Source organism: Melopsittacus undulatus, chromosome 2 (assembly GCF_012275295.1).
Source record: "Melopsittacus undulatus isolate bMelUnd1 chromosome 2, bMelUnd1.mat.Z, whole genome shotgun sequence".
Classification (NCBI taxonomy): Eukaryota; Metazoa; Chordata; class Aves; order Psittaciformes; family Psittaculidae; genus Melopsittacus; species Melopsittacus undulatus.
Window position 1 is genome coordinate 114,734,109 of NC_047528.1, and position 14,004 is coordinate 114,748,112.

The following is a 14,004-nucleotide window of genomic DNA, read 5'->3' on the forward strand; positions in this document are numbered from 1 at the left end:
ACTCTGACCAAGGACTTTGTGAGTCTCATGCTCTGCCAGGGAGGAGGGGAAGCCAGGAGGAAGCAGAGACAGGACACCTGACCCAAACTGACCAAAGGGGTATTCCATACCACAGCATGTCATGCCCAGGATGTAAACTGGGAGTGGTTACCTGGAAAGTTAGATCACTGCTGGGGTTGGGCTGGGTATCAGTTGCTGGGTGGTGAGCAGTTGTATTCTCTTTCCTTATTATTTCCCTTATTATTATTATTATTATTATTATTCTTGGTGGTAGCAGTAGCAGTTTGTGTTATACCTTAGTTACTACACCGTTCTTAGTGGACCCCTTCCACTAGACCAGGTTGCTCCAAGCCCCTGTGTTCAACCTGGCCTTGAACACTGCCAGAGACGGGGCAGTCACAGCTTCTCTGGGCACCCTGTGCCAGCGCCTCAGCACCCTCACAGGGAAGAACCTCTTCCTAAGAGCTCATCTCAGCCTCCCCTCTGGCAGGTTAAAGCCATTCCCCCAACCTTAAAAATCTCTGCAACGTAGTGGAGGTGACTCCCGCAGGTGATGGCTGTGAATGGCAAAGAGTGGTCTGAGCCTGAACAGCACTTCCAGCTGCTTGCATCATTTAATTCTTTTATCTTTATTACTCATTGAGTATCTAACTCTGAGGCGACGAATGTATATAAAACACTCGGGTAAAGTACATTGGTCGCTTCTCTATTCGGCCTACAGGGACTCACTGCTCCCCCCTCAGCGCGCTGCGCTATGGTCTGCGCGGAACGGTACCCGCCTTCATCCCCCGCCGCCTGCTGCTCCTTGGTACGGCCCAGGGCACCGCGGTGCGCGTCGGGAGCTGGGTCGGTCGGTCCGCCAGTGGCGGGGGAGGACGTTAACCCGCCCCGCTCCGGCACCGGGTTCCTTCTCCCAGCCCCTCTCCTCGCCGCCATGGCCCTCAACAAGTCCATGCACGCTCGCAACCGGTACAAGGACAAGCCGCCCGACTTCGCCTACCTGGCGGGCAAGTACCCCGAGTTCCAGCAGCATGTGCAGACCACCCTCACCGGCAGGGTGAGGTACGGCCCGCGCGGTGGCGGGGGTAGGCCGGGCCGGGCCGGGCTGTGTGTGGCGAGCGGGAGGGCGCTGGCTCCGCTTTAAGCAGTGATTTGTACCTTTCAGCCTGAACTTCAAGGACCCCGAGGCGGTGAGAGCTCTAACGTGCACCCTCCTGAAGGAGGATTTTGGGCTTACGATTGACATCCCCGTGGAAAGGCTTATTCCGACCGTGCCCTTAAGGCTGAACTACATCCACTGGGTGGAGGATCTCATCGGTCATCAGGATGCTGGCGAGCCAGTCGTTAGAAGAGGCATTGATATAGGTACTTGGGAAAACAGAATGTTTGGCATGCTCTTTGCTGTCTGTAAGACTAGCTGGTGAGCCTTGTAACACGTCTGTATGTAAACGTGAGTCTTGAGAGACAGAAAAGCTGAGCTGTGCTTGCCATGGGGAAATGGGCAGTCTGACTGCATTGATATGTCATTTGGTTTCTTGGTGGGCAGGGTTTCTCTGCGCAAACACAAGCATGGCCATAGCAGGCAATTGTTCCGCTTTTTGTGGCCTTGAGCTTAGCTTTGTGTGGTACCTAAAAATGGTGCTGCCACTAACACGGGCAAAGATGTCACTTCAAAGGAATTAAAACAAAATGGCAACTCTTCTCAGTCTTCTAACTAGTGAATTATGTTAGCTGTTATTAACTTTGATTTGGATTTCTACATCAGTTTGTGAGTTGCATAGCAGTGTTTTTAGCATTCCTTTTAATAATGTTTTTCTGTTGTTTCAGGTGTATTTGACAGATGAATGATCTGTCTTTATAAGCTTTTTCTTCCCCAAGACAGCTCTTTTTATGAGCTAAATTGGAAAAGGGGCTTAGTTAGAAACCAGGGCAAATGCTGGCAAAGCTGTGTTTTGGTTGTGGGTGGTCAAAGATTTTCTGTTTAGTGTTGAAAACAAAATATTTTTCAAACTGGACTGAGAATCCACAGGTGGATGATGTTGTCTCCAGTGCCATTTGTTCAGTTTCAATATCTGGATTATTGAATCATAAAATCAACGAGGTTGGAACAGACCTTTAAGCTCATCCAGTCCAACCGTTCCCCACTGCTGCCAAGGCTGCCGCTAACCCATGTCTCTGAGGGCCTCATCTACATGGTGTGTGAGCACTTCCAGGGATGGTGACTCCAGCACTGCCCTGGGCAGCCTGCTTCAGTGCCTGAGCATCCTTTGGGGAAGTAATTGCTGCTGATATCTGGTCTGAACCTCTCCAGGTACAGCTTGAGGCTGTTTCCTCTTGTCTTGTTACTTGGGAGCAGAGACCAGCCACAGATCTCCTATAGCCACCTCCTACTGGATCATATCTGGACAATGTGGATAAAGCAGGAGATTAATGTGAACAGTTACTCAGTAGAGATGTGTGTTTATAAGATATACACTTACGCACAGAATTTGGTTTGCATTAGAAAAAAAAAGTGGCAAGCTCTGTAAGAGAGAGAAACTATATTCCACAAACATAATAAAACTGGCATTTGGAGTCCACATTTTAGGTGATCCTGCATGAATTGTGTAAAAGGCACCTGTGATAGTACATTTGGATTTAGTTCACACCCTTTATTTTTGTTTATAGACTCTTCCTGTAAGATTTCAAAGGTTTGTTTTTGAAGATTGTTTTCTGCTGAAGTAAACTCATAATGAAATTGAGAGAAGCTGGAATTTCCTCTCTAAGTTGTGTTTTAATGGTTGACATTAAAATGGGGAAGTTACTGACTCCCTCAAAGCTTGGTAATGTTTTCTTGGTGTAGGCTAGTATGACTTATTTTTTTCTTTTTAATGGAATTTGTGATCTCCTGAAATGTACTGACTTGTACTTTTAGTTGGATTTGTGATTCATGCAAGCTTTGTATCATCACATGCATGGTGTGTGCACAACTGCTTTCCTTTCATAACTTTTAACCTTGTTAGCCAGCTTGTATGCATTTGATAGCAGGTTTCATTTTTGAAAACAATTTCTGTGAACTTCATCATGGGTAGAAGAGACAGATCCTTTAAATCCTCCAATTATTGCAAAATCTTCAGTTTGAGTCTGCAATGAGTGTTGATGTTCCAACTCCTGGGAAGCAGTAAGTCATCCAGGAGGAATGTGGATGTTGCAGGAGTGCCTCAAATAACCACACACTTTTGTATACTGACTGACTTTGTTAGTTACGCTTTAGTAAGTCAGTGTAACAGTAGGCTCATGATACACCTCTGAACTCAAGGTTCCCTTTTCTTGTATCTCGTTAGTCCTAAGTTTTGACTGTCATGGGTAACATGCTCACCTAGATATAATGAAATATCTAGAAATATATCTAGATAATTATGAGAAGGAATTATTTTGTGCTGTTGTGTCTTTCTGTTTGTTACCAAATTTTTATCTGGTGCATCTATCTTTTTAGATGTCTTAACTGGCATTTCTGTTTCTTTGACCATTTTGGGCATTAGGGAAATACAGTCTGAGGGTGGTGAGGCCCTGGAACAGGTTGCCCAAAGAAGTGGTAAATGCTCCATCCAGGTTGGACAGGGCCTTGGGTGATGTGGTCTAGAGTGAGGAGTCCCTGCCCATGGCAGGGGGTTGGAACTGGATGATCTTAAGGTCCTTTCCCACCCAAACCATTCTGTGATTCTATGGAACAGAAATGTTTGTAGGCTTTCTTTGGTTGTGGGTTTGGTTTTTGTTTGGGGCGTTGTTGTATGCATTGAAGTAATTTATTTGTGGCAGATAATAGAAAAATGCAGAAGAAAAATATATATGTCATAGGTTCTTTTTTTTCCTCCAGTAAAACCAGAATATATTTGGCTTTTGCTATATAAGTTAATCATTGTCATATAGAAAAAAAAGGTTGATAATTTACTAAAAATTTTATTCCAGATTATTAAATTATTTATTTTATTAAAAGTGTATATTTGATAATTCTGTATTTCAAATCAAGAAGATAAAATTCATTAAAGAGCTGAGTAGCAGATGATTATTAACACTTTCTGAAATCAGTTCTTTTTGTTGTAAAAAGTACATCCTTCACCCAACACTTACACTGTGTATAATAGCAGAGACTTCTTTTGCCTTTCTCATGCCTTTTCTTCTGCAGGGACAGGGGCATCTTGCATATACCCGCTGCTAGGAGCAACTTTGAATGGCTGGTATTTTCTTGCAACAGAAGTGGATGATATGTGTTTCAATTATGCCAAGAAGAATGTGGAACAGAATAACTTGTCTGATCTTATAAAAGGTACGAGATAATAGCGTATTTAGTAGCACCAGGTGGTCCATCCATCAAATTTATGTCTCTGCAGTTTAGAGACAAGGATGTTGTGTAGGACAGTGTTACAAGGGAAGCAGAACAGATATGCAGAGATAAAGCATCACATTTCAATGTCAGTAATTTTAAATGTGAAGAACTTAATATAGGGAGAAATGCTAAGTATTTAATTTAGATTATAAGCCAGTGAACAATATGTTAATGTATTTTTAAAATGAACCATCCTTCTGTTCTCATAGGAGTTAAAATTTGTTTCCTTCTTGTCTGTAGATTTCTGTACTCTGAAATGCTTGTGGCTTACAGAACTGCAGCTTTGAAGTCAGTGGGTATTCTAGGCATTATTCTTGCTACATATCACCTGAACACCTGGGTGATAGTCTGCTACCGTAATGAATTAGTTTTCTTAGGATTGTGATAGACATGGTAAATGTTAGACAGAGAGGAATGCCTTCTGCCTCTTTTGAAAATATCTTCATTCTGTGTGCATTATCTGAGAGTTGCAGGACTGGTAAAGTCTGTAAGAAGTCCTTCTTCTAGTAATCTTTACACATGCTTTAACTGGACTTCATCCATACTGAAATTCTTGGGCTGGAGTTCCTGTGGTCTTCAGTGTATGTATTACAGGACTTGACCACAGTTTCTAAGAGAATGATACAGCCTTTGGGGAAAGGCAGTGGAGGTCAACACTGGATGTTTGCTTTCATCCTTGTGATGGGGAATAAATAATAAGTTGGTGGACCCTAGGAAGCAGAATGTTTTCCAGAAAGGAACTCTCCTCTGTTTCTTTCGTTGTGATTCTGATGAATTGTTTAAGACTACAGTGTTTTTGGTATGTTTGTAGTTACATCAGAGAGCTCAGTGTAACTCAAGCAGTTTCAATTGTTTTAAACAGCCTGGTATAATTCTGCTACTGTATGTAAACATACAATTTGTTTGTATGCTAGTCTTTGACCTGAAGTCTCTTTTTGCATGTTGTTACAGTTTTTGATAGAAAGTATTGTTTAGAAAGTATGTTTTTTTTATACAATGTATTGTTTCAAGACACACTGAAATGTGAATGGCATGCTAGATAAAATCTGAAGTTCCTTACTGACCAAATTCCTGTTTTCTATTAGTGGTTAAGGTACCACAGAAGACTCTTCTAATGGATGCACTGAAAGAAGAATCGGAGATCATTTACGATTTCTGCATGTGCAACCCCCCCTTTTTTGCCAACCAGCTGGAAGCGAAGGTAAGCTAACAAGCTAAATGTTGCATATACTCAGTGGTCAGTGTGTGGGAGGGTAGCATCAATGTAACCTCCCAAATCATTATGATATAGCATTTAAGTTTTCTTTTTCCATACCCACTGGCTCCAGAGGAGTTCTGGAAAAGTTAAATGTTGCCCTTCCTAAAGTGGAGGATGACCTGTAGAATTCTTTCACAGGTTCTTGCTGTCTTAGAGCATTAGTTTGGAAAATAGCTACTACATCCAAAATCAGGTGCCTGTTGTGTACCAGTGGTACAGAGGAATTAGCTTCTGGCATTGTGCTTGTCTGTGCTTTTTGTTTCCTTAGTGATCATACATGTCAGAACAGTTCTTTCAGTACCCACTGAATACAGTCAGAAATGTAACTGTATAATATAGGTCAGAAGAAATTTAAGCGTTGAAATTAAACACTATAGATTGTGTAGATGCATGTAACCAGCATGTCTTACATGTGTTTGAACCATATGTTTCTTATTAGCAGTATAGTGATACGTAAGTGACAAGTAACTTACCTAGGTTTGAGATTGTAGGGAATTCACTCAGTTATGCTTGTTTTGAACGTATTTCTCTATTATCCATGGTTATTACGGGGTGGGGAGGGTAACTAGAGATGCTTGCTACCCATTAACAATTGAGGCAGGAAGCAATGTACAAAGCAGCCTAATGTTTCATTAAATGTTCATCTCAAGTGTTCTTTTTCATCCAGGGAGTGAATTCTCGAAATCCACGGCGTCCTCCTCCCAGTTCTGTGAATACAGGAGGGATCACAGAAATCATGGCTGAGGGGGGAGAACTAGAATTTGTCAAAAGGATTATTCACGATAGTCTACAACTTAAAAAGAGGTTGCGGTAAGCGCTTTGTTCTAGTTAAAACACATCCAATCAACCCCCTTTTATCATTTGCATGTGATTTCTGCCAAAGAAACAAGATGTTTTAAGTATGAACGTACCTGTGGTCTGGTGGTATCTGTTTGGTTTGTTTAATGATACATACACATCACGAATTAGTTTCAGTTGATGTAAGATTAGTTGTTCTTGAGCATGAAAAGTTTACAACTCATTGAAGGCAAAAAAAAAACCCTGTACAAATGACACCTGCAGCTTGCGGCTGAATTAGCACACATGCTTGCAAAATACAGTCAGGTGGATTCTTAAGGGCTTCTGGGTTGGGGGAGGATTTATGATGTTGCCTGTTGATTATCTAAAAGTTTCTGTCCTTTTGTGGCAGAATGTTGGTAACTTGCAGCTAAAGGACACTATTGTACTGAATGCTCTCGTGGGTGAGCAAAAGCTGCAGGAACAAACAGATCTTTTGAATAAGATGAACAGATGGCACATCCTCACTTCCCTGACTATCAGACTTCCTCTCCCCCAGTTGTGTACATTATGATTCTGGCTCTTCTGGAAGATTCCTTTTAGTTTTTTGGTTTTGTTTTAATACCCTTCTAAATTACAGCTGCTAATTTTTTTGCATGTGTGTGTTACCACAGTTTCATCAGTGCTCCAAGCAGAGGAAATACAGTCTGCTTTTTGTACATTGAAGAAGTGTTTTGCTTTTGGTTTGTTCAAGACCCTACCAGGCTTAGCATTGCATTAAAGCCACCTCTTCATCTGTCTAATACCAAAATCTTTATTTAGAATGGTTGTTTTCTAGTAATGGGCCTGAAAAAATTCAGACTATATTCAGTTTTGGGAAAGGACAAAGCAAAACTGCATTGGGTTCTGTTAGAAGTGCTTCTATCTTCTAGTGTTCTGAAAACAGTTGAGAAGGTTTGCAGAGGCTGCAGTTTTGCAAACCTTGAAATGTGGGTCTTTTTGGGGCCTTTTTTTCATTACATTTTTGTCACCCTCAAATCTTATAAAATATAAAAGTGGGATAGATAGTATGTCAGAGTGGTAAAATAGAGGTTTTGATGTTCAGAAGTGATTCTCTAAGGTAGGGCAGAGGATGTATCTGTGATGACTTCTTGAAAGGCCGTAGCAACGTGATTTCTGGTTCCACATGTTGTGTTTAGGTCCAGGAGAAACTTGCTTTTGATAAGTTGCCATTTGATGAGCTTGAAAGGAGGAGCAAATATAGTAGGGAACTGACTGATGTTACTTTCAAGGCAAGAAGTCTTTGCCTTGAAAAGATGAGGTGGAATTACGAGGAATGCATCATCCCTGTATTGCTCCTCTTGGCAACATCATTTCTCTAGGAAAGAGGAGGGTATCTCTTGATCTGATAAATCTGATAAATTGCTTAAAGCATAGAACATACCCCAGATGCTAACTATGTATCAGTTAGGGAAAATAAGAGTCTGTTACAGAAAGAACAGTTCACTTAAAATACTGTTTCCTATTTTGTTAAAGATGAGGTCTGGCAACTCCACCAAAGGGTGTTAATAGAGATTCCCTTGGGCCAGGATGTGGTCTTGACTTACTTACCCCCATTCTCACTTCAACTAGGAGTCGCAGATTTAGGATGTTGTCATTTTGGGAAAGATGTGTGTTTTCATTTTGCCAGAAATCTTGGGGTTTCATTTAAGTATTGCTGCATTAAATTCTGTTTATTGCATTATGTATGTGTGCTCGCAGCCCAGAAAGCCAACTGTATCCTGGGCTGCATCAAAAGGAGCATGACCAGCAGGTCAGAGGAGGTGATCCTGCCCCTTTACTCTGCTCTTGTGAGACCTCACTTGGAGTATTGTGTGCAGTTCTAGTGTCCTCAACATAAAAAGGACATGGAACTGTTGGAACAAGTCCAGAGGAGGCCATGAGGATGATCAGGGGCTGGAGCACCTCCTGTATGAAGACAGGCTGAGAAAGTTGGGGCTGTTCAGCCTGGAGAAGAGAAGGCTTCATGGAGACCTCCTAGCAGCCTTGCAGTATCTGAAAGGAGCCTGTAAGGCTGGTTGGGAGGGACTCTTCGTTAGGGACTGTAGTGATAGGACAAAGAGTAACTGGTTAAAACTTAAATGGGAAGTTTAGATTGGATGGAAGGACGAAGTTTTTTACTGTGAGGGTGGTGAGGTACTGGAATGGGTTGCCCAAGGAAGCAAATGTGAATGCTCTGTCCCTGGCGGTTTTCAAGGCCAGGTTGGAGCCTTGGGTGGCATGGTTTAGTGTGAGGTGTCCCTGCCCATGGCAGGGGGTTGGAACTGGATGATCTTAAGGTCCTTTCCAACCCTAACCATTCTAGGATTCTATGATTCTGTGATTATGAAGAAAACAAATTTAAGCAATTGTCCCTTAACATTGCTGATAATATTTTAGTTTACAATATATTTAATTTGTGTATGTGAGCAATTAAAGTGCTTGTCTTCAGCTTAAATGCGTTTTCTTGAGAAAAGTGTCCTTTGATAACTGGGCACTCTTTAACATTTACTTTATGAATAAGCTTTTTGGATCCAGTCATCAAAGAAGTATGGAAGAGGGGATTGTTGAGCTCAACTAGTGATTGAGATGAAGAGCAGAGGTGTAATGTTTAGCTATATTAAAGTTGTGGAGCTGGGTGGAAGGATGAGATTCACCAGAAGGGAAAATAAATATATTTCCTTTTTTCCTCTGTGTTTTCTCATGAAGTACAGGTTAGGTGATGGAATCTTGGATCACACGTTAAAAATGAGCAGAAGTGGTAGTCGGGTGTTTCTGATGCACAAACGCTTGTCAATAGTTCAATATTCCTTCTTATTCTGATTCATTCTCCAAAGAAAGTGGAGAAATTGAAACAAATTATTGAAAGGGGTAACGTCTTTCACATAACTGAAGTAACTCTTTTAAACAGGTTTCTTGGTTGTTTAGGTGCTGTTTCAATAATAGCTTTAATGTATTTCGTAGAATCACGGAATGGTTTGGGTTGGAAAGGACCTTAAGATCATCCAGTTCCAACCCCCTGCCATGGGCAGGGATACCTCACACTAGACCATGTCATCCAAAGCTCTGTCCAGCCTGGCCTTGAACATTGCCAGGCATGGAACATTTATTTACTAAAACCTCAGAGATTCCCCTATCCAGTTTGTCTTTAAGCCTTCTGTTCCAATATATGTTGTACCATGTCCAGCTGCTGTGTTTAAGAGTGTGATTTCTGTTGTTGGTTTTTAAACCTCCTACTTTTCTTGCGGGTTTCTGAAGCAAGTAGTTCTTTCTGGTAGTGGCCACTTTCAGTTGACCTGTCTTTGTAAAATAATATGTTCTTTTGCAGATGGTACAGTTGCATGTTGGGGAAGAAATGCAGTTTAGCACCATTGAAAGAGGAACTTCGAATCCAAGGGGTGAGTTTGTGTGTAGTCCTGTATATGTTCTATACAAAGTGTGCTGTGTTCCAGTGCATGTGGGTAATTATTACTGAATTATTTTACTGAGGTTTTTAATTGCAAGACAAAACTGTGATTCCTTGTTAGGGAAGCACTCAAAGTGGTTGGGATTTAATTATTGCAGATTCAAAGCTGATACATAAGTAGAACATATTGTCTCCAGACTTATGTTTTTATCACACGTAGGAGCAGGTCTTTGTTACGCTAGAACGTACAGGGATTCTGCTTTAAAATAACAGGGCTGTTGTTAACAACCACAGAAATATAATCTAGCACTCTTTCCTCTTAGCTACCATGAAATCTAGCAATTTGCATGATAAAAGAAATGCTAGCATCATTCAAGAGGCAGTGCTGGTTTTTTGTGTTCAATTCTGGCACCAAGAAAAATTGAACTTTCTGCTGCTGTTCTCATGCAAGAAGGCTGTGTAAGGACTTCTGGCTTTCTGGAGGAAGTGTAGTCTTCTCTAATTTCCATACAAAGAAAATGATTGAGAGAGCTGTTATTGTATGTGGTGAAAGGTGGAAGGAAAGAGAATGCCTGTGAAATCAGTTCCCAGAAGGATGAACTGCAGGCCAGAGGGAGTCTGTAAACTCAGTGCCAAAAGCAGATGCTGAGCTAGGCACAAAACTTTAAGTATCTGACATCTTGGTTGTTTAGGTGCTGCTTCAATAGTAGTCTGAGTGTGTTTCATGGAATCACAGAATGTTTTGTGTTGGAAAGATCCTTAAGATAATCCAGTTCCAACCCCCTGCCATGGTCAGGGATGCCTTGCACTAGACCATGTCACCCAAGGCTCCATCCAACCTGGCCTTGAATACTGCCAGGAATGGGACATTTACCACTTATTTGGGCAACCTGTGCCAGTGCCTCAGCACCTTTGCAGTAAAGAACTTTTTCCTTATATCCAACCTGACATCCATGAGCTGTGTCAGAAAGGATCTCCATTTCTGTTACGGGAAAATGACTCTATTTTGTATTTAATATTTGAAAATGTGTGCAGGAAAGCAGTGTTGTTTATGAATACAAAATGAAGTTTGGTATTGCTGCTTTGCACAGGTTCCTAAAGTTACTCATACTGAATTCTGTCAAGGACGCACCATGAGATGGGCACTGGCATGGAGTTTCTACGATGATGTACAAGTACCTGTAAGTTGCTTCATTCTGGTTTGCTTGTCATTATCTCTGCCTCTTACTTGAGGAAGGGCCTAATGAGTAGGACCACTGTGAAACAAATTGTCCTTCTTCAGACTAGAACACTGGATGTGCAGTGGGATTTCTTAACTGGCCACCAGTCTGTTAGCAGTCATTAGATGTGATTCAGGTATAACCTGTGTTCAGGAAGGTAAAAGAAGCCTTTGTAGGTACTTACTGTGGGTTTCAGTGAAAGTAAGGATCACTTGTAATATACTTCAGATAGCAAGGTTGTAGTATTAAAAATATGCCAAGTATGGGACCAGATTTTAACTTTAAGCTTCCCTCTGAGAACTTGGTTTTGATTTCCTGTATAGATTCCGTACCAACTAGACTTAAACATGCCTATCTCAGACTTGCCTACGAGAATGTAAGTGGAGGTTGTCTACTTTGCATGAACCAGTTGCTTTTCTGGATCCATATGTATATATACTTGAAGATAGGTACAGATGATAACCAGCCTTATAAAAGATGCAAAATACACCTTCAGTGAACTTTCATCAAAATGTGGATATTAGCACTATTCTCAAGAGTAACCACACTTTTTCAGCTCACAGAGAATAGTTTGAAGGTACCCATGAAACTTTTTGGCTAACATCTGAAGATAAGCTCTCTGTCCATCAGGCTAGTGTAAGGTGAATGACCGTGCTAGCTGGTTTTATTCTCCTGTTAGGTGTTTTTAATCTAAAACTCTGAAGTGAAGTGAAACACAGGCCATGTCAATGACTGTTTAGTGGCTTACATTCTACCCTTCATAGAATCATAGAATCAACCAGGTTGGAAAAGGCCTTTAAGATCTTTGAGTCCAACCATTATCCCAGGACTGCCAAGACCACCGCTAAAACATAGCACTCTTAATCCCATGTCTTCTGAGTACAAAAGTCCTCCCAGTAATACTGCATAACTTTATGATTTGTTTTTCTTTCTTTTTCTAGTCACCTCCCTCTAAAAGAAGAAAATTGGAAAAGCCACGAAAACCAATTACATTTATGGTCTTGGCTTCAACAGTCAAAGAGTTATCCATCAAAGCTGCAGCTATGGGTTGGGATGCTGTAGAAGCCATTGCTGTGGTTAGAGCCTGGGTAGAGAAGATTCTCACTGATCTGAAGGTACAGTATTAAGTACTATACGTTAAAACAGCACCCTACTTAAAAGCATACCTGTGAGAGGACAGTATGAAATTCTGCTGTTTTCTGCAATAGGTTCAGCACAAACGTGTTCCCTGTGGAAAAGATGAAGTTAGCCTGTTTGTGACTGCCATTGAGAACTCCTGGATTCATTTGAGGAGAAAGAAACGAGAGAGAGTAAGGCAATTACGAGAGCTTCCTCGAGCTTCTGAAGACGTTCTGCAAGCAATGGATGAGACAAAAACCAGCCAGAAGAGTGAGAGCAATAATTCAGGCTGTGAAAACTCCAAGACTGAAGACTCTGAAATGGGGTTTATGGCACCTGATGAGGATGTCCAGTTGACCACAGGTGATGAGCTACCAGAAGAATCTGCTGCCAAAGAAGAAGGTGGTGAGCATGTGAAGGAGGAGGAGACAGAAGCAAAGCAGGGAGAAACATCACTTGGCAAAGGTTCCAGTAATGCAAAGGAGGAATCTTGCTCTTCAGAGGAATCTAGCAATCTGACGGTTGAAAAAGAACAAACCCCCAAAGAACCTAGTAGATGTTTTCTCTTTAAGTGTTTAATGAATGTCAAGAAAGAAGGAAACGATGTATTAGTAGAAATGCATTGGGTTGAAGGGCAGAACAGAGACTTGATGAACCAGCTGTGCACATACTTAAGGAACCAAATTCTTCGACTGGTTGCTAGTTAGCCCTTTTTCCTACTTTGGTAAAGTAAGTCAGTCCTCACATTTTGTAAACTATTTGTAATTGATTAAAATTTTCAGTTAGCAACACTTGGCTTTCCCCCTTAAAAATAATATTAAAATGGAGCTAGAAGTCCCTTTACTGTTTTAAATAGCTTTGTCAAAGCTGCACTCCATTGGACATGAGGTCATGGGGAAGTAATAGATTTTGTGCTGCAACTGTAAAACTACATGTTAAAGTGAAATATGTCGGTTTGAGTATTTTCAGATAGCAACAGTACTTATTCTGGTATATTTTCTGGTATAATAGACTTACATATTGTTACCAAGTAGAAGTCTTTACTGAAATATTTTCTTCAGTATTTTGTCAATAATAAAGCAGGAAATGGTTAGTCTGCTGTGGGAATTGTTTTCTGCACTGAGGAGTCTTCAACAAAGGATTTACTTATGCCTCTCTTCCCTTTAATGCATTCAACCTTTGGTCTGCAGAGCTGGATACATCCTCCAAGGGTCAGTTCATTAAAATAATCAGTTCAGAAGAAACATGTGTTGTACCTTAATGATGCTTGGACTTTGAAACACAGAAGAGGCTACTGTTAGCATCTGATATTGTAAACTTTAACAACAAAATAAGCTTTTTTGAGTTGCTTGCTTTAAAGAGGTTTTATCTATGTTGGCTGTTCCATTAGACCATTCCTTACACTAATTCAAATAGAATTGTCTGAAATGACAGCAGTGTTCTTAAAGGATGTTGCTTCCATTTAATATTTTAAGAGATTGCTTTAATGACAGGAATGAGAGCACATGCTCATCTTTGTGGGCCAGAAATTCCTTATGCAGGACAAGAGAGTACAGAAGCTTAGGCTGTTACAGAGGTAGACAGCTAGAAAGAAGGCTGCTGCTTGTGCACTTCACTCCCTGCTCCTTTTTACCAGCAGCTGTTTTCCCAATGTTCCTGGGCCAGTGACCAGTTCTTGTCCCTAATCCTCTCCCCTCACATGGGTTTTGGGTGCCTTAGAGAGGGTGTGTGCATGTGTTTGAGATGATGTGCACTGACAGTGCTTCACATGAAGTCAGCCTCCCGAGCTGTGATCCATTTCTCTGTGGAGATATACAGA

The 14,004-nt window shown here is 41.2% G+C and overlaps 1 protein-coding gene across 1 annotated transcript; it reads left to right on the top strand.

Annotated features, from left to right (window-relative positions):
• The first annotated feature begins 839 nt into the window (after window positions 1-839).
• METTL16 (methyltransferase 16, RNA N6-adenosine) lies at window positions 840-13,632 on the top strand. Its single transcript, XM_031043633.2, has 9 exons — window positions 840-1,062; window positions 1,166-1,365; window positions 4,166-4,306; window positions 5,452-5,567; window positions 6,292-6,434; window positions 9,769-9,838; window positions 10,938-11,027; window positions 12,008-12,181; window positions 12,275-13,632. The coding sequence occupies exons 1-9, from the start codon at window positions 935-937 to the stop codon at window positions 12,890-12,892; spliced, it is 1,680 nt and encodes a 559-aa protein (XP_030899493.2). The 5' UTR covers window positions 840-934; the 3' UTR covers window positions 12,893-13,632.
• The last annotated feature ends 372 nt before the right edge of the window (window positions 13,633-14,004 follow it).